We start from the raw sequence: 24,669 nt of genomic DNA, 5'->3' as shown, positions 1-24,669 counted from the left end.
CTTATAAAATTCCACCCAAATGTACCTTCTTGACCTAAGCCAGTTTGGCTGGTCAGCAATCTGATGAGGCTCTCTTGGTGAAGGGGTGTGGCCTCCAGCGACAAGAGGAGGTGCGGGCTCTAGGTCCCCCGGTAGCCACCCCCACTAGACAGTTACAGTGAAAGCAAGTCTCACCCCAAATTCTGCCCAATGGACAGACACTTGTTAGCAAACAGGCCCCAAAGTAGTCATGGGCCCTGCCCCTGTAAGCTTGGGAGGGGCCCACTCTTGGTCCTCAGGCCCCTAGAAGGGCACCTTGTTTAAGCAGCTCTGAGGTCAACTTGGTGACATTCTGATGGCTGTGCACCTGCCTTCCCGCTGGGCCACGCGGCAGGGTCCTCCGGGAAGCAGCAGGCCTGGCTCCTGGGGAGCAACCGCACAGGAGAGGCCCTCTAGTCTCTGACGTGGAGTCTGTTTAGAGACACACGGTCCACTCCAGAGAGCACATTTTTAGAGGGAAATGGAGAAAACGGTGTAACCTCGGGGGGCCAGCCAGAGTGGCAAGGAATCTTCTGCACTGCTGGAGGACGGTCATAGGGGTGGATCCCTGAAGAGCAGGGCAAGCGGAAGTTCATTCAACCTGACTTTTGACACGAACCCGAAAGTCCATTACAGCTTGTTGCTAGTACGACACTTTGTTCTGGGCTTCACCTCGAACATTCCCTACCCAAGACCCGGATCAGTTCTGCTTCAAGGAGCCCCAGCTCCTTTCCGTGGATAGAGGGATTTAAGGACCACACCTGGCTGTTAGGTGTACTCCCCGATGACTGGATGCATTGCTGCTTCTAGGCCTTTCCAATGGACAGGGATGGTGATTTCATACAGATGCTCCAGTTCTAACTCAGGACCACAGGATTCTGACAACCTTATATTTCTTTCTTCATTCCTCCATTCCTGGACAAAAATCCGGGTTCTTACTGACACCAAAATACTCACTTATCCCATTACTACCAACACTGATCACTGAAAACAAGTTGGGATTTCTAACTGTTTTGTAACTTTTGTTGTTACTGTATATTCTACTAGGAATGTTCAAGTGACTTGTTGTAAAGTCACTTGGAATAGTTCCTGAGGTTACACCACCGACTTGAGACACAGCCAAGTTCATTGGTTTCATTTTACTTTCAATTTTCAGGGATTTTTTAAAATGTAATTTTGTTTTATAATTATGTAAAATACGTACAGGATTCCAAAATCAACAAAAAGGGACTTTCAGAGAAGACCAGCTTCAAGCCGCCTCCATCTGTTCCCTCCCGGCCTCCCTCCTATACGTAAACATTTTTTATTTTTTGGTTCAGCTCTTTTTTTTTTTTTTTTTTTGTGGTACGCGGGCCTCTCACTGTTGTGGCCTCTCCCATTGCAGAGCACAGGCTCCGGACACGCAGGCTCAGCAGCCATGGCTCACGGGCCTAGCCGCTCTGCGGCATGTGGGATGTTCCTGGACCGGGGCACGAACCCGTGTTCGCTGCATCGGCAGGCGGACTCTCAACTACTGCGCCACCAGGGAAGCCCTGGTTCACCTTTCATAGGTTCTCTCTTTTTACCTACCTACCTGTCTATTTATATTGGTATTTAGGAAGGCTTGTATTTCTGCTGTAATGATTACCGTATGTATCTCTAGATAATATCCTTAGTCTTTCTTTTCAGTCTCTGTGTGTTGGTTCTCTACAATGATCAGTATTGAAATTGGCTAGAAAACTCTTCTTCCCTCTCCATCCCCCAGATACCTGATATGAATGTTGGTTTACTTCTGGTTAATAATTATATGACAATCAGACAATCAGCTGATTCTTTTCATATAGACCCCCCCAGTCTCCGATATTCGATAGATGTTATGTCCCTGTTCTGTCAGCACGCACAGCCATTATACACGATAGCACATCCCTTATCACCATCATTTAGTCTCAGTTCTATGGAGAAATATACATTCCGTATTCACTGGTCCTTACGTTGACCTCTCCAATCTCTTTGTCTGAAACTCTCTAGCAGCTTCCTCAGGAAGGGTTCATTGGAAAAATATTCCCTGAGGATGCCACTTTGTGGCCTTTATACCTCAACTTTCCTTGTCAGTTCCACGCCCAACTTGGATGGCAGTCTAGCAGTTTGTTCACCCAGGTACCCTGCCGACCTCCAATGGGTCCAGGGACACTCTAGGCAGCTCAGTCCCTGCAAACCCCGCAGGCAGGTCACTCTCCAGAGCTGCCCCCCGCCCCCAGTTCGGGTGGGGAGCCTCTCCCAAGTCCTCCATCCATTCGTGGTACCCCCTTTTCTGTCCCGATAGCAGGCCAACATCTCTTCTCTTTGTCACATGCAAATGTCCTGTGCTGTCTGCCTCACGTGTGCCTACTGAGGTGGCTGATTGTCTGGCTTAAAAAAACACAAAACCGGGGCTTCCCTGGTGGCACAGTGGTTGACAGTCCGCCTGCCGATGCAGGGGACGCAGGTTCGTGCCCTGGTCCGGGAAGATCCCACACGCCGCGGAGCGGCTGGGCGCGTGAGCCATGGCCGCTGAGCCTGCGCGTCTGGAGTCTGTGCTCCGCAACGGGAGAGGCCACAGCAGTGAGAGGCCCACGTACCACAAAAAAGGAAAAAAGAGAAAAAAAACCCCAAAAAACCCACAAAACCCTCTGCGCCTTTGTCGGGTCTGTGTCAGGTGCACGGGATGTCCAAACACAATCTGTGTGTCTTCCTTTGCACACCCCTTCCTTTGCACACCCCTTCCTTTGCATGCCCCTTCCTGCTGCAGTGCTTCCCCTGCACATATCTGGTCACTCCACACGACTTACCACTGCACTCATACAAAACCTAAGGTGTCTTTCCACTTATCCCCGTGCATGGAGGCTTTATGATTAGAAGGAGAAAAATACTTAAATTCTTTGGGGAAATCAAACTTTGAGAAGGTTTAAAGCAACTCAAAAATTGCAAAAGCTCTTAAAACTCCAACTCTGAAAAGTTTCTTGTAATTTTACGAATAGTCTCTCTATATCGTCTGTTCACTGCAAGGGTGACTGTAAGTCCAGGAAAAAGATCATCTCAAATACAGTAGCTTAGTGTCCAGATGAAAAATATACTTCACACCTTTCAGTGCAAAAAATGACACACTTCTTTAGATAACAACTGCATCTCCTAACTTTGGGTTTTCACAAGTCTTTGAACACCGATAAAATTTACTAGCATGGTAACAAATCTGCAGAGAGACAAGCCAAACCAGTCCCAAGCTCTCAGAAAAATAATCTGAGATGTATTCATTGACACTGTCATTTTGAAGACTTTATATCAAGAAAGCAAATAAAGGATCTCAATGCTTATCTCTGTCCAGTGGACCAAGTGCTGGTCCAAGTTGATGGTCCAGTTTGCTTCCCAGCCATGGATGCTCTTCCAGCCCGTGAGTCCTCCAGGCCCTCCTGTCACAGAGAAGACCCAGCTTCGGCGGAAGACTCTCCTCCCAGGGAGCCTTAGGTGTGGCTGCCAGGGAGCAGAGGGCATCTGCCTTCCTGATGCTCAGGAGTTTTGAAAGAAGAAGAGATACGGCTGATTTTAAACTGCCCATTCCCCTTCCTACTCTGCAGCATCCAAACACTGTTTTACTCAGATCATTTCACTGCTATGAATGTTTTGCATTTAAGGTTCTTAGGAGAACACGGTGAAGAATAACCATTAAATAGGGCCCCACGATGCACTGGTCACATTCCATTACAAGAAAAACTCACACTACATATGCATGTGGTTAATGACAAGTTGTATTTGATGCCAAAGTTTTAAAAAGCACTATTTTGACATTAAAATGTGTTCTTCTCTGTATTAATGGCCTATGTCTTCTGAGTTTTCTTTTCGAGGTTTTCTACATTTTCCTCTTTAGAACGAAGAAAATCTGAAAGTCCTATCATGCCATTCTTTCTAGAGTCTCTAAATTAGAAACAGATAAAGACACTTATTAGTAATTTCTTACTGCACACAATACAATTTTTATGGAATACAGTATAATTTATAAGTTTTACCTTAAAAAATTGATCATTTATGGTCTCAAATCAGTAATTCTTGCCTCTAAAAATAAAGCACTCTATTCTCTTTTACAAAAAATGAACATATCTTTCTAGGTGAAAAACTCAGTACTATGTTTGTAGTTTTTTCTTTATTGACAACTCAAATTTTAGTCACTAGTATAACAAAAGTATATTTCTATTTTAAGCGTTGGTCCAGTAAAACTCAAAGGACTGTCTTAAGTCTATGAAACTTTGGCACTGAAAACAGTATATCTTTTGACTTTTTATCTATAGATAAAAGATGGTGAACATTAGTAAATTTCTACTAGCAACTTAGTGGATGTAAAAACACTGAACTGTAACAATGCTGATTTCCCACGTCAGTGCGAAAATGAGAGCTGTCTTGAGGGCTCATATTTAAAAGTAAAAGGAACACAAGTTAGTGTTTCTAAAATATATTTTACCGTAAAAAGGAACCGCCTCTTACGGGCCCAGGGGAGCCACACCTGTGGGAGAGCTTCCCACTGTGGCCGCTTGGCGACGGGCCGGGGAGGATGGGGAGTGGACCAGCCTCTGCGCCGGAGCCGGGGAATCCCGTTACTGTCTGTATTTTCAACCACCAGGTTATAAACCCCGACCTCCCAGCCGGCAGTTAAATGCCCTTCTATTTACCTTCGGCCCCTCCCTGTGGAGGTCGAGCCTACCTCCCCGTTCCTGGGCGTGTGAGCTGTACCCGCGTGGGTAGCTGGAGGCCACACTTCAGCTCCTTTGTCCCCATCACTCCTCGGAAGTCACCGGTGCCAGGGGCACAGTGACCTCTGTGGCCAGCGTAAGGGACAGCTTTGGGGTCTGCCGCTCTGGACGAGGCCCCTCACTGCCCGCCCCTCCCCCAAGCCTCTCCTGGCGTCCGTTCCCCCGCTTCACTCTTCCTGCTCCAGGTCCTCCTTACTCACTGCCCCCGCCTCAAAAAGGCTGGACTCCCGCTGCCCCACCCTTGGTGCTCTCCTCACACTGGGACGCCCGGCGTCCCCCTGGGAGGACCCCAGTCCGGGTCTGAGCTCCCTGACACGCCCTGCAGCCCCCGCCCCGACCCCGCCACAGGCCCATCAACTCACAAGTCCTGCCGCCCCCAGGTCCTTCCTGGGAGAGACACAAACATCCACTCGGGCGGGGGCCACTTGGGCATCCTGGAAGGCTCCCTCCCCTCACTCCTCACCTCCAGTCAGCCACCCAAATCCAGGCAGCACTAAAAAGCCTCTCCCTTCTTTGTCAGCTCTTTTCCAGACCTTGGCAGACGCCTCCTAGCTAGTCCCCTTACACCGGCTGCTCAAGGGGTCTTCTAACCAAAATTCACCGCCACGCTCCCTAAGACCTTCTATGGCTCCCTAGTGCCACCAGACATGACCCGAACTCCTTAGAGGCTTCCGTGTCCCGCCATCTCCACCATCCGTGGGGTGCATCCACCCCTGTCCCCCCAGCACTGCTGCGCGTGCAGACACCACCCCAGGCTGCTGGACCCCCCGCATGGCTGTGCTCCACGCACAGCACGGAAGACGGCTTCACGGAGGGACCCAGGGCGGAAGGTGCGGCCTCATGGGCAGAGCCCCTTAGGGGAGGCCTCGCTGAGCTGAGGACCCTCGGCAGCCGTGCAGATGGGCGGGGTGTCTGAGACCAGGGCAGAGGCCTGGAGTCGGGCGAGCTTTGTCTTCTCCAAACCCAGGGCGGCGTGTGGCTGAAGTGCCGCGGGCGGGAGAGACGCACAGGCAGCGCTCACCAGGCAAACGGAGCGGGTCGGGCAGGGATCAGCCCCTGGGGGAGAGAGGCCGGGAAGGCGTGGCGGGGCCGTGACTCGAGTCATCATTCCCGGGCCGGTGGCCGCCGTCTGGGGAACGGCCGAGCTGGGGAGGTGCAGGCGGGAGAGCCGGTGGGGCCAGAACCAGGGGCAGCAGCGGGTCCCGGGGGAGGGGTCGGGGGGAAGGGTCTTCCGTCGAGGGTCCCCCACGTCTTGTCCTGACCTAGTGGGGGGACGGTCCACAAGCGGGGGAGCAGAACTGCGGAGGGGAAGGTCCGGGGGACATGGAGTTCTGTTGGGACGCGTGCAGCTGACCCACCTACACGGCCGAGGAGAGGGCGAGCGGGCGCTGTGACATCCGAGTGTGGAGGTCAGAGGTCAGACAGGGGCCGCGTGCCAGGAGGGGCTGGGGTCCCCGCGGGAAGGGGACAGGGCTCGGAGGCCGGCCACAGGGAGGGGGACAGGAGAGCTCTGGTCAGTGCGCGAGTGGGAGCCGCTCTGGGGCCTGGTCGGGGACGGCAGCAGGGGCGGGGGGGGGTCCCCCAGGTCAGCGGCTTTAGCAGGACGCCAGGCCCCCCCTCGGGCTCGTCCTCGGTGAGCGGGCGGCACGAGCGGGCGGCACGGGGCGGGGTGGGGGGGTCAGGAAAGAGGAGGCTCAGGGAGGGGCGACCGCTGGCAGCGGGCAGATTCCGCTGGGACGGCCGAGGAGAGGGCCAGGGAGTCGTGGTGTCTGGGGAGACGGGGAGGCCCAGGAGGAGGAAGGAACCGCGGCCGCCAGACGGAGGTCCGAGAGGTCATTGTGCGGGGCCGGCCGCGGTGCGTGGAGAGACGGAGAGAGACGGAGGCGCCGCAGCTTCGAGGGGGAGGGGAGAGGGTGCCAAGTCGGTGGATGACGACGGAGCAGAGGGGAAAAAATGGGAGGACGGGGTCTGGAGGCCCAGTCCGGTGGCGGGTCCTCAAGGGGGTGCGCTTCTGAAGGGAGGAGGGGAGGAAGGGCTTTGGAGGGAGGGACAGGGAGGGCTGAGAGGTCAGCTCCGGGGCGCCCCAGACGCGGGCGGTTGGGGACGGTGGAGGGGGCCGGGCCTGGGTGGTGGTGATGGGCCTGCTGGGCGTGGGCTCTCAGGGGTCAGGCGGCGGGGCTGTCACCGTCACCGTCACCAGCTCCCAGCGCTGGCTCTCTCGTGATCTGAACCCCCGACTACATCCCAGCACAGAGGCAGCACTGGGAGGCCTGGCAGCCTGGGGCGCTGCCCTCTCTTCACGGGCCTCCTCCTCCCGCTTGGCTTGCCTGGAGCAGCACCGCCGCCACCCTTAGAGGGGCGGCCCTCCCCCCGCGTCGCCCCCCTTAGAGGGGTGGCCCTCCCCCCGCGTCCCCCCCAGAGGGGCGGCCCTCCGCCCGCATCCCCCCACTTAGAGGGGTGGCCCTTTCCCCCGTGTCCCCCTCCTTAGAGGGGCGGCCCTTCCCCCGCGTCCCCCCCCTTAGAGGAGCGGCCCTCCCCCCACGTCCCCCCACTTAGAGGGGTGGCCCTCCCCCCGCGTCCCCCCCGCCATACACAGGCAGCAGAGCACGGGGCGGGGGAGGGCAGGGGGCACGGGGTCGCTCCTCACTCACGCCCTCCACCTGCAGGGACCCATTCGGTATTTCATTGTTGAGAAATGGAATTCTTACTTTTGAACATGCCCCGGTTTTAAACCATGTGACATCCCGTGTTTAAGAATCAAGATGCGTTTTGGATACATGTTTCTTAAGGACGGGATAAGTTGTCTCCCTCTTAAGTCTGCAGAGACCGGCACAGCCTCCGGAGGCCCGGGTATCCTCGGCATCACTAAGTGACACCTCGGGGCACAGCGTGTGCCACCTTCCCTTCTACAAAAGGCCGGATTCGCGGGTACCACTTTATCTGAGAGCAGAGAAGAATGGGAAGAAAGAAGTCGTCCCGCCACCGAGACACCTGCGAGCACTTACATGCTGTCCTTCAGAGAGGAGAGGTAGGACTCCGTGTCTGATGCAGGTATATCCCAGTCGAGTCCCGACAGGTAACGGTAGACGTAGGAGAAAGTCTCAAAGGGGATGCGCGCAGGCCCCCCCTTGGGGTCAGCGGTCAGGATCTCACACAGGTGCTTCATCGCAGTGTTCAATGACTAGAAACACCACAAACCAGGTGGAGAAACGGTTACTACGGGGATTCACTAAACTGAAAGGAAAGACAGCAGCAGAATAAACATCTGAGTACATTTTACAGAAGCTCTCTCAAAAGTACGTTCTCGGTGTGAATTAAGAACTAGGGGAATTTATAATTGCCTTAAGAAAGAAAAAGAAAAGGGTTGATCGAGATGTATAGTAATTGGCCTGAAAAAAAATTTGATTCCCAGATTTTATTTATTTATTTATTTATTAAATAGAGTTATTTATTTATTTATTTATTTATTTTTGTTTGGTTGTTTTTTTTTTTTTGCGGTACGTGGGCCTCTCACTGTTGTGGCCTCTCCCGTTGCGGAGCACAGGCTCCAGACGTGCAGGCTCAGCGGCCATGGCTCACGGGCCCAGCCGCTCCATGGCATGTGGGATCTTCCCGGACTGGGGCACGAACCCGTGTCCCCTGCATTGGCAGGCGGACTCTCAACCACTGCGCCACCAGGGAAGCCCTATTTATTTTATTTATTTATTTTTGTCTGCATTGGGTCTTCGTTGCTGCATGCAGGCCTTCTCTAGTTGAGGCGAGCGGGGGCTACTCTTCATTGCAGTGTGTGGGCTTCTCATTGCAGTGGCTTCTCTCACTGCGAAGCATGGGTTCTTGGCATGCGGGCTTCAGTAGTTGTGGCACGTGGGCTCAGTTGTTGTGGCTCACGGGCTCTAGAGTGCAGGCTCAGTACTTGTGGTGCACGGGTTTAGTTGCTCTGCAGCATGTGGGATCTTCCCGGACCAAGGATTGAACCCGTGTCTCCTGCAATGGCAGGCGGATTCTCAACCACTGTGCTACCAGGGAAGCCCCCAGATTTTATTTTATGTTAAATGGGAATGACCCTTACAGCAGAAATTAACACAACACTGTAAATCAACTATACCTTAATAGAAAAAAATCTAATGGGAAAAAAAATAAAAGAATTAAAAAAAATTTTTTTAAATGGGAATGACTTGGGACGTCCCTGGTGGCACTAACATTGAGCGACTGCCACTGCAGGGAGGACAGAGCTCAGACAGCAAGCCTAGGAGACAGACTAGAACCCTCCAGAGAAGCTCCCGTGGGAATGAATCTGGGCTGCACTCACAAGGAGAAACAGCAAGAAAAAACCAGTGGGATGGCTACAGATGACAGTCCCCAGGGGAAAGGTGCAGGTTTAGGGAAAGTTGCACGCAGACCTGCTTGACCAGAACAGTGACTGTGGGGGAAGTACATCCCATGGCCTCAGGGACACGCAAAGGGCTGGAGCCAGCTCTGTGTAAATTTTAAACAACACATTCATTCTCTCTCAGTTTCTGCGGGTCAGGAGCCTCGGCACTGCTTTGCCGGGCCCTCTGTGAGGCTCCAATCAGGTGGCAGCCAGGGTTTGGTTCTCATCCAGAGGCTCGACTGGTGAGGGATCCACTTGCAGCTGCCCTTAGGGAAGGGCAGAACTCACTCCCTGGGGCTGTAGGACTGGAAGGGGGATGGCCTCTTGCTGGCTGTTGGCCGGAGATCCCCCTCAGCTCTGAAAGGCTGCCTGCAGTTCCCGACACAGGGGGTCTCCCTGAGGTCCTCTTACAACACGGCAGCTTGCTTCTTCGAGTGCCAGGAGCTGGACCAGGTTCTCATGGTCAATATCAGAGAAAAATCATCTGTGCTTCCGGCAGCAGGAGGGGAAAGGCAGGGGGACTGAAATGAGGTTCTTGCACAGAAGTTGCAAATGGCTGGCACCCTCCACGTCCCAGGGACGCTCTGAGAGCCTGACTAGGCATCTCATTTACTCGTTATGGTAACCTCATGAGATGAGGCCAAGGGGGCCCAGAGAGGCTGAGTAACTTGTCCCAGGTAAGCCAGCTGGGACGGGACGCAGGCAGCCAACCTCCTGAGCTCGGGCGTGCACATTCCACCACCGCCAACAGTCACTAGGCTGGCTCGGGGAGCGAGTGACAGAGCTTACACGTGTCTGGATTCCAGGCATTCGGCTGGACCATAGGAACACATCTCCCCCATCACCATCAGTGGTGACTCGGGGTGTCTGCAAAGCTACCAGCCATGCCCCACCCCGACCAACAGCCCTGCTGAGACAGAATGCACTGGGGCAGGGTTGGGGCAATGGCGCAGCCCTGACATTAGCCCAACTCTGCGGGCAGAACGATGCTCTAGTTAGAAAAATGACAGCACTCATTTCTCCAAGGACCACCGCCCACGCTGGGCCCCCGAAAGGCTGTCCTGAGGGAAGACTTGGTGAAAACGAAATTGTGTATTTTACTGGCTCCTTGCTTGAAACGTCTCAGGGACACATTGCTACATTAGATGCTGCTGTTTTAGCCCACACAGCGGAGGGCAGTCGTCACGAGGGTGGGACCGTGGGGCCTGGGGCGGTGGGAGGAGGTGGCTGACGAGGAGCCTGCACAGGAGCGCTGGGTGACTGAGGTTCCAGGACTTCCGAGGAAGAGCTATTTAAGGAAAAAACACATCAAAGTGTTCTGGCATCACTTCCCTCTGCAAAGGCGAGATGACATTACCAGTGTTGACGTTTCTGACAAAAAGATTTGCAGCAATTTTTACACCCAAAAGGATTCATGAGGCACCTTGCCTGGTTTGGAGACTTTGTTTCCTACAACAGATTTCTCACTTCCTAGGGTTGTGGGCTGTCAGGCTACTTGCTCACCAGCCACAAGGATGGACCCCTCCCTGGCCAGCGCCCCCTTCTCCAACCGCCTGCCCATTATTCTCTCGTTGGAAATTCGTCCAGGAGGAGGTGGCTGCACTGTATGCAGCCCAGCGTGCACGCCTGAGCTGGATCTCAAATCCAAGTGGAGACGCGTGAGAAACATGGGCGCTGCAGCCTCCTGAGCATCTCCAGCACCAGTTCCGTGGGTTTTTCCAGTTTCAGAATTACAGCTGCTCTCGTGACGACACCATGAGCCACCTCACAGCTCCCACCACGCCCCTTTTAGCTGCAGGAAAATAGCAATGTGGACAATACCCTGACTGACCCTTTGAACAGAGTCAGGACCGTGGGGGTCTCTCTCCTGCCCTGTGGCCTGAGCTCAGGGTCACACAGCAGCACTGACTCCAAATCTCAGTTTTAAAAAGCCTGTGACACAGAATTAAAATGAAAAGGGAGAAGTAACAACTGACACTGCAGAAATACACAGGATCATGAGAGATTACCAGAAGCAACTCTATGCCAATAAAATGGACAACCTAGAAGAAATGGACAGATTCTTAGAAAAGCACAACCTTCCAAGACTGAACCAGGAAGAAATAGAAAATATAAACAGACTAATCACAAGCACTGAAATTGAAACTGTGATTAAAAATCTTCCAACAGGGCTTCCCTGGTGGCACAGTGGTTGAGAGTCCGCCTGCCGATGCAGGGGACCTGGGTTCGTGCCCCGGTCTGGGAGGATCCCACATGCCGCAGAGCGGCTGGGCCCGGCTGCTGGGCCATGGCCGCTGGGCCTGTGCGTCCAGGGCCTGTGCTCTGTGGCGGGAGAGGCCACAGCGGTGGGAGGCCCGCGTACCGCAAAAAAAAAAAAAAAAAAAATCTTCCAACAAACAAAAGCCCAGGACGAGATGGCTTCACAGGCGACTTCTATCAAACATTTAGAGAAGAGCTAACACCTATCCTTCTCAAAATCTTCCAAAATATAGCAGAGGGAGGAACACTGCCAAACTCATTCTACGAGGCCACCATCACCCTGATACCAAAACCAGACAAAGATGTTAAAAAAAAGAAAACTACAGGCCAATATCACTGATGAACATAGATGCAAAAGTCCTCAACAAAATACTAGCAAACAGAATCCAGCAGCACATTAAAAGGATCATACACCATGATCAAGTGGGGTTTACCCCAGGAATGCAGGGATTCTTCAATATACACAAATCAATCAACGTGATACACCATATTAACAAACTGAAGGAGAAAAACCATATGATCATCTCAATAGATGCAGAAAAAGCTTTCAACAAAATTCAACACCCATTTATGATAAAAACTCTCCAGAAAGGAGGCATAGAGGGAACTGACCTCAACATAATAAAGGCCTTTTATGACAAACCCAGGGCCAACATCGTTCTCAATGGTGAAAAACTGAAATCATTTCCACTAAGATCGGGAACAAGACAAGGTTGCCCACTCTCACCACTATGATTCAACATAGTTTTGGAAGTTTTAGCCACGGCAATCAGAGAATAAAAAGAAATAAAAGGAATCCAAACCGGAAAAGAAGTAAAGCTGTCACTGTTTGCAGATGACATGATGCTATACATAGAGAACCCTAAAGATGCTACCAGAAAACTACTAGAGCTAATCAATGAATTTGGTAAAGTAGCAGGATACAAAATTAATACACAGAAATCTCCTGCATTCCTATACACTAATGATGAAAAATCTGAAAGAGAAATTAAGGAAACACTCCCATTTACCACTGCAACAAAAAGAATAAAATACCTAGGAATAAATCTACCTAGGGAGACAAAAGACCTGTATGCAGAAAACTATAAGACACTGATGAAAGAAATTAAAGATGATACAAACAGATGGAGAGATATACCATGTTCTTGGATTGGAAGAATCAACATTGTGAAAATGACTCTACTACCCAAAGCAATCTACAGATTCAATGCAATCCTTATCAAACTACCACTGGCATTTTTCACAGAACTAGAACAAAGAATTTCACAATTTGTATGGAAACACAAAAGACCCCGAATAGCCAAAGCAATCTTGAGAACGAAAAATGGAGCTGGAGGAATCAGGCTCCCTGACTTCAAACTATGCTACAAAGCTACAGTAATCAAGACAGTATGGTACTGGCACAAAAACAGAAATATAGATTGATGGAACAGGATAGAAAGCCCAGAGATAAACCCATGCACATATGGTCACCTTACCTTTGATAAAGGAGGCAAGAATATACAGTGGAGAAAAGACAGCCTCTTCAATAAGTGGTGCTGGGAAAACTGGACAGCTACATGTAAAAGAATGAAATTAGAACACTCCCTAACACCATACACAAAAATAAACTCAAAATGGATTAAACACCTAAATGTAAGGCCAGACACTATAAAGCTCTCAGAGGAAAACATAGGCAGAACACTATGACATAAATCACAGCATGATCCTTTTTGACCCACCTCCTAGAGAAATGGAAATAAAAACAAAAATAAACAAATGGGACCTAAGGAAACTTAAAAGTTTTTGCATAGCAAAGGAAACCATAAGCAAGATGAAAAGACAACCCTCAGAATGGGAGAAAATATTTGCAAATTAAGCAACTGACAAAGGATTAATCTCCAAAATATACAAGGAGCTCATGAGCTCAATATCAAAAAAACAACCCAATCCAAAAGTGGGCAGAAGACCTAAATAGACATTTTTCTAAAGAAGATATACAGATTGCCAAGAAACTTATGAAAGGCCATTCAACATCACTAATCATTAGAGAAATGCAAATCAAAACTACAATGAGGTATCACCTCACACCAGTCAGAATGGCCATCATCAAAAAATCTACAAACAATAAATGCTGGAGAGGGTGTGGAGAAAAGGGAACCCCCTAGCACTGTTGGTGGGAATGTAAATTGACACAGCCACTATGGAAAACACTATGGAGGTTCCTTAAAGAACTAAAAATAGAACTACCATATGACCCAGCAATCCCACTACTGGGCATATACCCTGAGAAAACCATAATTCAAAAAGAGACATGTACCAAAATGTTCATAGCAGCTCTATTTACAATAGCCAGGACATGGAAGCAACCTGAGTGTCCATCGACAGATGAATGGATAAAGAAGATGTGGCACATACATACAATGGAATATTACTCTCCATAAAAAGAAACGAAATTAAGTTATTTCTAGTGAGGTGGGTGGACCTAGAGTCTGCCATACAGAGTGAAGTAAGTCAGAAAGGGAAAAACAAATACCGTATGCTAACACATACATATGGAATCTTAAAAAAAAATGGTTCTGAAGAACCTAGGGTAGGACAGGAATAAAGACACAGACGTAGAGAATGGACTTGAGGATATGGGGAAGGGGAAGCTGGGACAAAGTGAGAGAGTGGCATGGACATATATACACTACCAAATGTAAAATAGATAGCTAGTGGGAAGCAGCCGCATAGCACAGGGAGATCAGCTCGGTGCTTTGTGACCACCTAGAGGGGTGGATAGGGCGGGTGGGAGGGAGGGAGACGCAAGAGGGAGGGGATATGGCGATATATGTATACGTATAGCTGATTCACTTTGTTATACAGCAGAAACTAACACAACAATGTAAAGCAATTATACTCCAATCAAGATGTTAAAAAAAACAAAAATTAAAAAGCCTGCAACCCTTTTCGTTTCCTTATCCTCGCAGCTTTCCTAATTTACAACGTTGTCCTGGGGCTTATGGCCGGTGCCGGAGGGAGACACACATTCTCCGGTTGGCCGGACATGGTGCTGGAGTGAAGCCAGTCCATCAGGCTGAAAGGACGGAGGGAGGGGCTACCAGGCCCAGCAACCGCCGACCCCACCCCCCCTTCCCCACAGAGGAGACGCTCAGCCTGGGGGGCAGTGAGCCCGGGCGCCCACGATCAGCTGCCTCGTCAGCAGAGGCAGCTCCTAAACGTGCCTGCGGCTGGACGCCTGCACTCACGTCAGGGCCACATCTCTGCACTAGCCGCAGGGGTGGGCATCTCAGAATGGGCTCGAGAGGCCCAGCGGGACCCCGAATGGGGGGCCCTGGGGAGAGCGGCCGGGAGCGAGCCAGGTGCTGCCTGCAGCGCACAGGGCATCTCGATGGGTCACAGACAGTGGACTCAACGGGCGGAGTGGACGCCGTGGCGTGGACGGGGCAGCAGGAGTCACTGTGGGGCGTGCGGGCCGAGTGACCAGACTGAAGCTGGGCGCAGGTGCGGGTCTGAGATGTCCAGAGCCAGAGCTGTTGGGAGGCTGACACAAAGATTTCTGGGGTGCGGATCACGTGAGGATATAAAAACGGTATCAGTGGGAAGGCCTAGGAGTTGTTACCCTCTGACACGGTGTCCCAACCTGAGGGCGGCGCGCTCCCTGGGCTACAGGGGCATCCTCAGGGGCCCCTCCGTCCCCCGCGTCTACCGGTAGCGGCATCGCCGGAGCCCGTGGTCTGAGTCCGGATCCTGCCCAACCATCTCCACCTGCGGTGCCGAGCCTCTGCCCACAGCTCGCCACCCTGCGATTCGGAGAACAGGACTGTCCTCCAAGGACTGCTGGGAGGACTAAAGAGAAAACAGACAAAGGGCTCCGAACATTCCCGTGCCTGGTGAGAACCCTAGAAACGCTGGCCGTTCGTAAGCAGTACGTTCTGATGGGAAATTACGTGACACGCGCGTATGCGGGCAGCCGTACACACGGAGGGGCGCTCTCGTGAATGAAGTGCAAAGGCTTTTCAAACCCGAACCAGAGGCAGGCGGGTAGTTCGTCATTACGGGCTTTGTGGCTTTGTCAGTCGCGTGTGGATGCAATGCGGACTTGGGCACAACGTTCTGACATCCCAAAAAAGATCTCCATGCTTAAAAAAACAGATGAAAAATGTTGATCCACCTCTTTAACGCTTAGGATCACTGATGGGGCTGCAGAGACCTAAGGTGAAGGTCACAACACACACTTGTTTTCGCTTCGCTCGGCAAGGCAGAGGTGCCCACAGACACGGCCAGCCCCCGACGCTCCCCCACCCCGTTGGAAGCTTCGATGTGAGAACCAGAGCGGCGCTCGGGGCTTCGAGGATGTACCGGACGTCCCTCCACGGGCAGGGGGCGTCAGGATGCTCGGCGCTCAGGGTGAGGCCCACACAAGGCCACACTGACAAACGTCCGTGGAAGGAAGGAAGGGTGAGCGACGCGTGTGGCCCAGACGTCTGAGGTTCCAGTCTTTGCAGAGAACTCGGTTCACCTGAGTAGAGTGGCTCTGAAGAGCAACTGAAGAGCCACAAGCCGTGAGACGCCATGGAGTGGACGGGGCAGCAGGAGTCGCTACGACACGTCCAGGCAGAGCGACCGGCGTCCCATTTCACAGCAGTCCTGTGTGCGACGAGGGGGACGGCAGTGACCCACGAGAACTTCCTCCTCCTCATCTCGCTTCACTTCTTCATCTGCTCCTTTTTGAAGGTTTTCTTTTTTAAGCATAAAGACAAATGCTAAGATGCCAAACTAGATGAAGAAGCGTCTCCCAGAAGTCACAGCACTGCGCTCCGGGGGCATCTCCAAGCTACCCCGCCAACGCGGGCACTCGGTGCATCAACAAAACAAGTGTCGCCTTGGGCCTGGCTCCTCCTGGCCCCCGTGGACCCAGAGCACGGCTGTTAGCCCTGCACTTGGGGTACGGGGGGTGGGCAGGCCAGGGCAGAGCTGGTACCTCAGGCTGCGAACTTCGCCTGGATATGAAAGTATGAAAGGTTCCTGCTTTGCACAGTGAGAAGGGGGCCACGGCACCAGGAGAGAGTCAGAGGCCAACAGCAAAGACTCCTGGCAGAGGTGGCTTACGCAGGGGACAGGGCAGGGTCCCACGCTGGCTGACGGGGATAAGTGACACGTTCTAGGAAGAATAGAGAAGCGTGCGTGCTGTCACCCTGTCCCTTCCCCAGTAGTCACTTCAGAAAGGAAGCTCCATCCTTAACAAATGTCTCCATCTAGTGTCACACCCCACACACGGTAAGAGGTCTTATCTTGCAAAACAGGCTTGGTTTGGTTTGAAATCTAGTGGCTGATTCTCCTGATTAGGGAGGTAGAAATTACAAAGGTGGATCCCCAAATATGAAATAGTCTAATTTCTCATCATTATAAAAATCTAAATTTCACAACTAAGTTTAGAGGAGCAAACCATAAAATCAAATATTAGTTATTAATTTTATATTATTAAAATCTTGCTTCCAGAGTTCCAGATGAACAAAGCCAAATAAAATTTCCTCCAATGGGGCTTCCCTGGTGGCACAGTGGTTGAGAATCTGCCTGCCAGTGCAGGGGACACGGGTTCAAGCCCTGGTCCGGGAACGTCCCACATGCTGCAGAGCAGCTAAGCCTGTGCGTCACAACTACTGAGCCTGTGTGCCACAACTACTGAGCCCGTGAGCCATAACTACTGAGTCTGCGTGCCTCAACTACTGAATCCCGCGCACCTAGAGCCCGTGCTCCGCAACAAGAGAAGCCACCACCATGAGAAGCCCGCGCGCAGCAACGAAGACCCAACGTAGCCAAAAATAAATAAATAATAAATAAATTTATCTTAAAAAAAATTTCCTCCAATAAAACCCCGCTGGGATTCTCCCTGGTGGCCTCTGAGCCTAGAGGAGGGAACTTGGTCTGAGGTGTCCAGCCCAGGGCTGACCGCTCTCTCTGTGGCTGACCGGAAACACTGCCTGTGGGCAGGTACACAGGAAAAGGGAGCGACCAGCCTAACACCCGACTTTACTGGTGTTTCAGAGGTTTTCGCTGGGACCATTAACAGAACCAGTAAATTGCACTGTATTCACACAGCAGAGGAGATGAATGAACCACAGTGTCTGTAATGATACAGATGAATAAAGAGAAACCTACTTGGGAAAGAAAAAGAGTTCCAGAAGATTAGTAACAACATAAAGTTAAAACCAACTAAAATTAAATGATGTATTTCTTGGGGTCCATCTGGGATCCATGGGAAGCGTGAGACCAGGGGAGCTGATGCTTCAGGTGTGGGCAGCAGGGGGACGGGGTGGAGGTTAGCTGCAGGTGGTTAGTTGTGTCAGTGGTCACGCGAGGTAGTGCTACATAAAGTAATTCTTGAAAGTTTAAACAGAATTAAGGAGGCTGATGCGTGGACCCGAGATGAGGGCACCCCATGAAGTGAGGACTAAGAGTTAGCCAGTTAGGTGCTCTGGGGTCCAAAGACGGAAGGGAGAGGGTAGCAAACTTTGCTGGTCTCTGCAGTAAAGGGAGCTAGCTCTCTTTTCTCAACCCCTTTCTTCACAAACTTAAAGTGGTAACTCTCCCTGCACTTGAGCCCTGTGTCTCACAGGGTGACTCAAATACTAAGGCTAAAGAGAGATTCTAGACTTCCACCCCTCCCTACCACACCCGCCTCCCTTAAGGAACGTCTGTGTCTTCATTCCTTTTTCTTTTTCGTCTTCTTTTTTTTTTTTTTTGGCCGAGCCACCTGGCTTGTGGGATGATCATAATTCCCCAACCAGGGATCAAACCCATGCACCCTGCAGTGGAAGTGTGGACTCTTAACCACTGGACCACCAGGGAATTCTTCATTCCTAAGTTATACTTTTTAACATCAGCAAGGTATCTACAGTATTAGTTACTAATAACAGATTTTAACTAAAATAGAAAGTAATTTTATGCCTCTTTGCACAGATGAGGGCAACATATTATCATTTACCAAGTGACATGTAGTTTAATAAAAGTCACTGATGCATTCTCTTCCAAAAACTAAGCACATTTTAACAGTATCTATATGGTTTGTCTACTGTAAACATCTTTTAAATTGAGGCATTCATAAGTACTTAACTTCTGTAAACTAAAGTAACTATAAGCCTAAAATACAATAAACATATGGAAAAAATTGCCTTTCTAAGACAAGATTACTAAAGTAATGAAAGTGTTCCTTCAGTTACTGAAACACCTAAATTATTTTTAAGCCAGGCCTATGATCACACAGAATTATTAATATGCTATTTATAGGTACGTACCCCACCAAGCATGCTGCATCCAAGTGCTAAAAATTTTATCCCCTCGATCTTGTTTTCGCAAGGATCCAACTGCAAGAGAGCTCTGAATTTTTCTACTGGCAGGCACAGATTTTTCCATTTCTGCTCAAGATCTGCTAATTCCACATATTCCTTGTGGCTACACTGTTTAGAAAACACAGCATGACACAATCTACGTAAGTTTTAAAGCCCCAAGAAGTAATATAACGCTCTTGAAGACTTAAACAGAGCACACATCCCCTTTCAAAGATGAACTCTGAATTCACTGCACCATTAGCCCTGGGGAGGGGAGCGGGGGATGTGTGTGTCTGGGGACAGGGGGTGCACAGGCAGAGAGGGGGGCTGGGAACTAGAGACTGGCAACAAGTTACTTCTCAAGAGAAAAAAGGACTGGGAAACAAACATGGCATAATGTTATGACTTAATAAAATGGACACACAGACATGGCGTACATGATTCTCTATTGTCTGCCTGAAATACTTCACAATACAAATAAAACTTCAATAAATCAAATAAAATCCAACCCTGAAACATGCTAACAGGTAAATCTCAACAGTGAAAATAAATTTATTCCTTCTACTCTTTTAGACAACTTTATGAAAATTGGTAACTCCTGTGCTCTGCTAGCAATATTCTGCGTGAAAGAGGTTTGAGCAAATTTAGCATGTCTTTTCCTGAACTACCCCTTGCAGTGGATATTCGTTTTCCCTTAAACTAGACATGGGAAAATCTAGAAAAACTAGAAATGGGAAAATCTCGTTTCCAGAAGTCACCACACCCCGAAGAGGGACACAGGACTTGGAGATGTATAACGGGGACGAGTCGCTTTAAAACTCAGGGTTATACCACTGATGCTGTTTTTAGCAACACAGCCCAATCATTCAGATAAAATACACTTTCTATGAACTTTCCAAGTGAGATGGTGGGTCTCGAGGGCTCTCAGGAGGGCTGGAAGCCAGACGCCCAAGGGCAATCTGTCTTTCAGATGAAGAAGGTGGCAGATTATCACGTTAGCATAGTTTTTATAAACACATATTTCAAGAAGGAGCTTGCAACTCCCATGTCTAAAATTTCGTATTTTCAGATCTTTTTTTTTAGTCTAGCAGCCTCTTGCATCTTAATTTGGTATTTAAAAGAAATTATATTTCTATATAATCATGAATAGCTATCTTGGGTTCTTTAAACCAGAGGAAGGCCCTGAATCCAAGATTCCTTCTTTGAATAAACCTTGAAGGTTTACTGCAGGGAAAGCGGGGCTTGCATGGACTGTGGAGCTTTTTCTGCGGCGCTTTATCGCAAGTTCAGCTGACTGATAGCAAACTCTTGTACCTGCTTGTGCAAAACTTTAAGAAGTCCTTGAGTCAGGCCTGTGTCTGTTTTCTGAGTGGCCACGGGCATTTCGATTCTGTCTTTTACAGGAAGTGGATCTCCTCTTGACAAAGCTGAAAAATACCTAACAACGACAGACATCTCTGAAGGCTCATCAGCACACAACCAGCCACTAAATTCATGCACTTGTGTCAATGAACCCAGAGGGCGACAGTGATGAGGGAGGACAGTGCTGGGTCCCCTGGCCCAGCTCCTGTCCCGGCTCCTCCGCTCAGCTCTCCGACTTCACCTCCACCTGTGCCTCAGTTTCTCTGTCTGCACAGCATGGACAATGGCAGCCCCGGTCTCAGGGCCCCCATAACAGGTGCTACACTTATCCAGCGAACGCCATCAGTCCTGAGACTGCCAGAGGAGGTGGAGGTCGGGGCCCCGCATGACCGGAGTGCAAGGTCATGGTCCGTCATGCCACTTTGACAGTTGGGGGGGCTTGGCCCTGCTTTTTGAGGGGCTTGATTTCAAGCATCTCTGTGCCTATTCAGCTCTAAGGCACCCGGAGCAGGGAAATCACTGTTTGGCTAAGTCAGGTGCGGACCTCCCCCTACCCTTCACTTTTCCTGCCTGGTTTTGTTTGTTTGTTTGTTTGTTTTAAGTATTTTTTCCCTTAATTGTTCCTTTCTGGGACATGGGTATTACTGCTTAAATTGGGAATAAGCTGGGGCACAGAGACAGTTTGGGGCAACAAGTCAGGAGGGGGTGTACACCTGGGCTCTGGCTGGAGGGGTCAGGGTGCCAGGCAGGGTCCTTCTGCAAAACTCACTCCCCTTGGGCACGTGTCAGCCGGGGCCGGCGGCTGAAGCCACATCATTTGCTGCCCCCATGACTTTACCTCCATCAAAGAAATGACATATCCAGGAAAACAAAACACTAAATCATCCAGGGCCACAGGTAATAATTTAAAAGATATGAGTAATGATGGTTACCAAAGGGGAAATGGTGGGGCGGGGGAGATAAACTAGGAGCTTGGGATTAACATACACACTACTCTATGTAAAACAGATAACCAACAAGGACCTACTGTAGAGCACAGGGAACTCTGCTCAATATTCTGTAATAACCTATACAGGTAAAGAATCTGAAAAAGAATGGATGGATGTATACGTAGAACTGAATCACTTTGCTGTACAGCAGAAACTAACACAACACTGTAAATCAGTTCTACTCCAATAAACTTTTTAAAAAAGATATGAGTAAATAGAGATATCTCTGATGTAACAAAATGTAGATAAATAGGTATTTGTTAGGCTGACAGACGTTTTTATATCTCATCCCTTTCTTCTCTCTCCATTCCTCAAATTCGACTTTGTTTTCATGCTTTTAGGACAAGTCCAGTCATATTTCGTGAATTTAATAGTCTGAGAGAAAGCTAAAAGGCAGGCAGTTAGACAAACGTGGACCTGAAGACCTAAGGGGCCAGGTTGAGGGGGTGCTTCGCTTTGCCATGTTGTTCCTAATTAGGGTTTTCAACGATTTCGCGGACTTTCCTCCTCACCACCCGTCAAACCAATCACCAGGCTCGGCCCAGCTTCTAGAGCAGCGCCCCTTCCCCAGGAAGGCACTGGCAGCGTCTGGAAGCACTTCTGGTTGCCACAAGTTGGGGTGGATGGTGCTTCTGGCACCTGGTGGGGGCAGGTCAGCAGGCCGCTAAGGACCCTCTAATCCACAGGACAGCCCCACACCCCCCAAAGAGATGTCGCTCCAAAGCAGCAATAGAGCCGAGGCGGAGGAAGCCTGCCTGAGCGGCCAGGCCAACTTGTGTCACATGCCCTCGAGTATAAGGTGCACGTGGGCACAAGCCTTCAGGACTCAATGACATAATCATGTACAGCCAATTAGCCACTGCGTCGTGGCAGAGGCTGGGGGTGAGGCTCGTCTGAGAAGCACCCTCCCCGAATGCCTGCTGGAACCTTCCACAGCAGTCACTTCCAGACGCACCCTGGCTTTCTGCTTTGCCTTCTGCTGCTTTTCCCTTCCTGTCGTGGCCCTCGTGTTATACGCTGTTTCCTCTTCCGCCTTGTCTTAACCCCAATCGCTACAAAATCTTTCAAAGACCAATTCACCCTCTTCTCAACGACATCTCTCCCTAACAGATTCTGTTCTGAGAGAGTTGGGACACATGACTAATGCTTGCTTTTCCTCCTAAACTCCAAAACTGCTCTTAAGAGTAATTAGCTGCACGGAACATTCAGAAATTTCTTGATTAAGCCTTTTAAATTAAAGTGAAGCTTAAAATAGTTGTCTCTAAAGTGTTACCAAATATAATGTTCCAAGAAAAAAAGAAAAGATTAAATCTTGGAATGTTTGGTAGAGAACAAATAAACTCTTATGAATCAGTTGTATCTCTTATTTAGTCTTGAATAACGGTTAATACTAGAGGCCACAATTTTGGGCAAGAACCTTGAGAGAGTCTTTCAGAAGCAATAGACAGAAGCATTTGTCAGAAGGCAAAGGGCTGGATTAACCAGTAGCCTCTTGTGGTAGGTGCAATAAGGGCCCCAAAGATATCCTGGTCCTAATCCTGGAAGCTGTGGATCTTCTTTTACACGGTAACAGGGAGTTTGCAGATGTGAGTGAGGGTTTTGAGACGCGAAAATCATCCTGGATTATCTGGATGGTTCCTAAATGCAATCACAAGTGTCCCTAGAAGAGAGAGGCAGCGGTAGATGTGAGGATGCCACAGTATTGGTGATGGAGGTATGCCACGAGCCAAACAATGCAAGGAATGCAGCTCTAGAAGCTGGAAAAGGCAAGGGGAGGGGTCAGACTCTCCCTAGAACCTCCAGAGAGAGCCAAGTCCCACCAATATCTTGACTGTAGCCTGGGGAAACTGATTTTGGACTTTTGACTTCCAGAACTGTAAGAGAATAAATATTTCTTGTTTTAAGCCAACATGTTTGGTGGTTATATGTTAACAGCAGTCGTAAGAAACTAAATTCACTTTGGTCATACGGTTTAGGGGTCAGCAAAATTTGACACGCTAGTTACTAAAAAATATTAAGTTAAATTTATACTGATTCTTGGGACCACAAAATTGAGTTTCTGAGTCAATTTGTTTACTGAAAAAGGACAAAGAGCCTTCCTATAAAATCAACAGGGTTTATTTGAATGGTTCTAAGGTCTGTTGAGTTGTGACTTTTAAATTATTAATGTCTGTTCCTGGAAATGGTTAGAATGTTTGCTGCAAGAAACTGCGAAGGCTCATGTGTTGTGAATTAAGCTGTGCAGAGTTTGACCTTATAGCAGCCTTGGGATGGTTACCCCAACGTGAACCAGCCCTTCTGGTTCCAGTAAACTCAATAGGTACCTAATCCTGGAGGATTCTCTGAAGGCAAGGAACATAATCATAAGATTCCTCCTTGTAAAAATCATTTCACCAGTAAAGAAACTGTGATAGTTTGTAACACAATGCAGAAACATTTTACCCAGTGTAACTGCTTTATAAATTTTACTCTACCTGCATAAATACCACTCTCCAACAATGGAGCTGTCATTGCTTTGTAGATAAGTGAGCATTTTGCAGTAATTTCTGGTCTCGTGGTCAATAAACCATGATGTTTCCTAGATAGATACTTCGGTGTAGATACCACCAATGCTAAAATGAAAGTTTTGCCGGTACCCTAAGTGTCCCGAGCGTTGGACCACTGGTCCAGGAAGGAGGATTCACTAGGCACGACTGGGCACGGGGACGGGCCGGCTCTCCCAGGCGCTGGCCCTGGGGCGCTTACCCCGCGGACCACTGTAGCACGTCGGTGGGCTGGGTGCGGATCGCAGCCTTGGTGAACTGCTTCAGGATGTCTGGCAGTTCCGGGGGAATGTGGATCTGCTGCGCGCAGAACATGGTGTCGGGAAGCGGCATCGCTCTCCGCAGACCAGGACCAAGCTGGGAAGAATCAAGGTGGGCTGAGGAGCGAGAAAGGGCGGGTTGGTCAGCCTGAGGCGCGGGGGAGACGCGACGGCCACGGAGCTCAGGGGCCGGGGTCCCGGGTCCGGAGTTTGGAGCCTGGCGGGGGACAGGGGTCTGGGGCGGGACCGAGGTCCGGGATCCCGAACCAGGTCGGGGTTCCGGGTTTAAACGGGGCCAGGCCTGGCCGCCCGCCTTTCCCCGGGTTTCGGGTGGGGCCGGGGCCAGGGCCCGGCCGGAATCTTAGGTTTGGGGGCGGGCCGACAGGCCGGCTTCGTGAGGCGCGGACGGCCGACGAGGGCTCTTACCGCTCCTCCTCGGGCTCCTTGGAAAATGAGGACCGACCGCCAGTTCTAGCAACGGCCGCGACCTGGCAACTGGAGCGCAAACCGCCGCTACTGCTTCGTAGCGGTATCCAGGCAACCGAGACACGCGCGGGCCCTGCCCCTCTGGCGTCGCGCACGCGCACAGACCCCGAGCCGCAGCCGGCCCGTGGCCAGTGCTGGAGGCGGGGGCGGAACGCGCCTGAGCAGTGTGGCTTCGGCGCCCCCTCTGCCTTAACAGATAGCTCACAGCTGCACGAGCGGAACATTTCCTTTAGGAAAGGGCCTTTTGATAGATTTCCCACTGCCAAATGTGAGCGGCGAATTCACAAACGACCCCACCCCCCTTTCCTTT

At 50.3% G+C, this 24,669-nt stretch overlaps 1 protein-coding gene across 1 annotated transcript; it reads right to left on the bottom strand.

The window, feature by feature from the left end:
* Positions 1-3,816: 3,816 nt before the first annotated feature.
* On the bottom strand, positions 3,817-24,396 carry ROPN1L (rhophilin associated tail protein 1 like). Its single transcript, XM_060091585.1, has 6 exons — positions 24,300-24,396; positions 23,816-23,990; positions 20,034-20,157; positions 18,687-18,848; positions 7,781-7,956; positions 3,817-3,945 (listed from the first exon to the last, which is right to left on the bottom strand). The coding sequence occupies exons 2-6, from the start codon at positions 23,944-23,946 to the stop codon at positions 3,849-3,851; spliced, it is 690 nt and encodes a 229-aa protein (XP_059947568.1). The 5' UTR covers positions 23,947-23,990; positions 24,300-24,396; the 3' UTR covers positions 3,817-3,848.
* Positions 24,397-24,669: the final 273 nt, after the last annotated feature.

Source organism: Mesoplodon densirostris, chromosome 3, assembly GCF_025265405.1.
Source record: "Mesoplodon densirostris isolate mMesDen1 chromosome 3, mMesDen1 primary haplotype, whole genome shotgun sequence".
In the NCBI taxonomy this organism is placed as follows: Eukaryota; Metazoa; Chordata; class Mammalia; order Artiodactyla; family Ziphiidae; genus Mesoplodon; species Mesoplodon densirostris.
The sequence above is the reverse complement of the archived record's forward strand: the minus strand, read 5'-3'. Positions and strand labels throughout refer to the sequence as shown.

What these genes read in the sequence shown, in the direction of transcription:
- ROPN1L (XM_060091585.1), bottom strand. Translation starts at nt 23,946, where the DNA reads ATGCCGCTTCCCGACACCATGTTCTGCGCGCAGCAGATCCACATTCCC. An exon ending in GTGCTACAGTGGTCCGCGGG is followed by an intron (nt 20,158 to 23,815) that starts GTAAGCGCCCCA and finishes TGTCGTTGTTAG; the next exon opens with GTATTTTTCAGCTTTGTCAA. An exon ending in GATGCAGCATGCTTGGTGGG is followed by an intron (nt 7,957 to 18,686) that starts GTACGTACCTAT and finishes TGGTGTTTCTAG; the next exon opens with TCATTGAACACTGCGATGAA.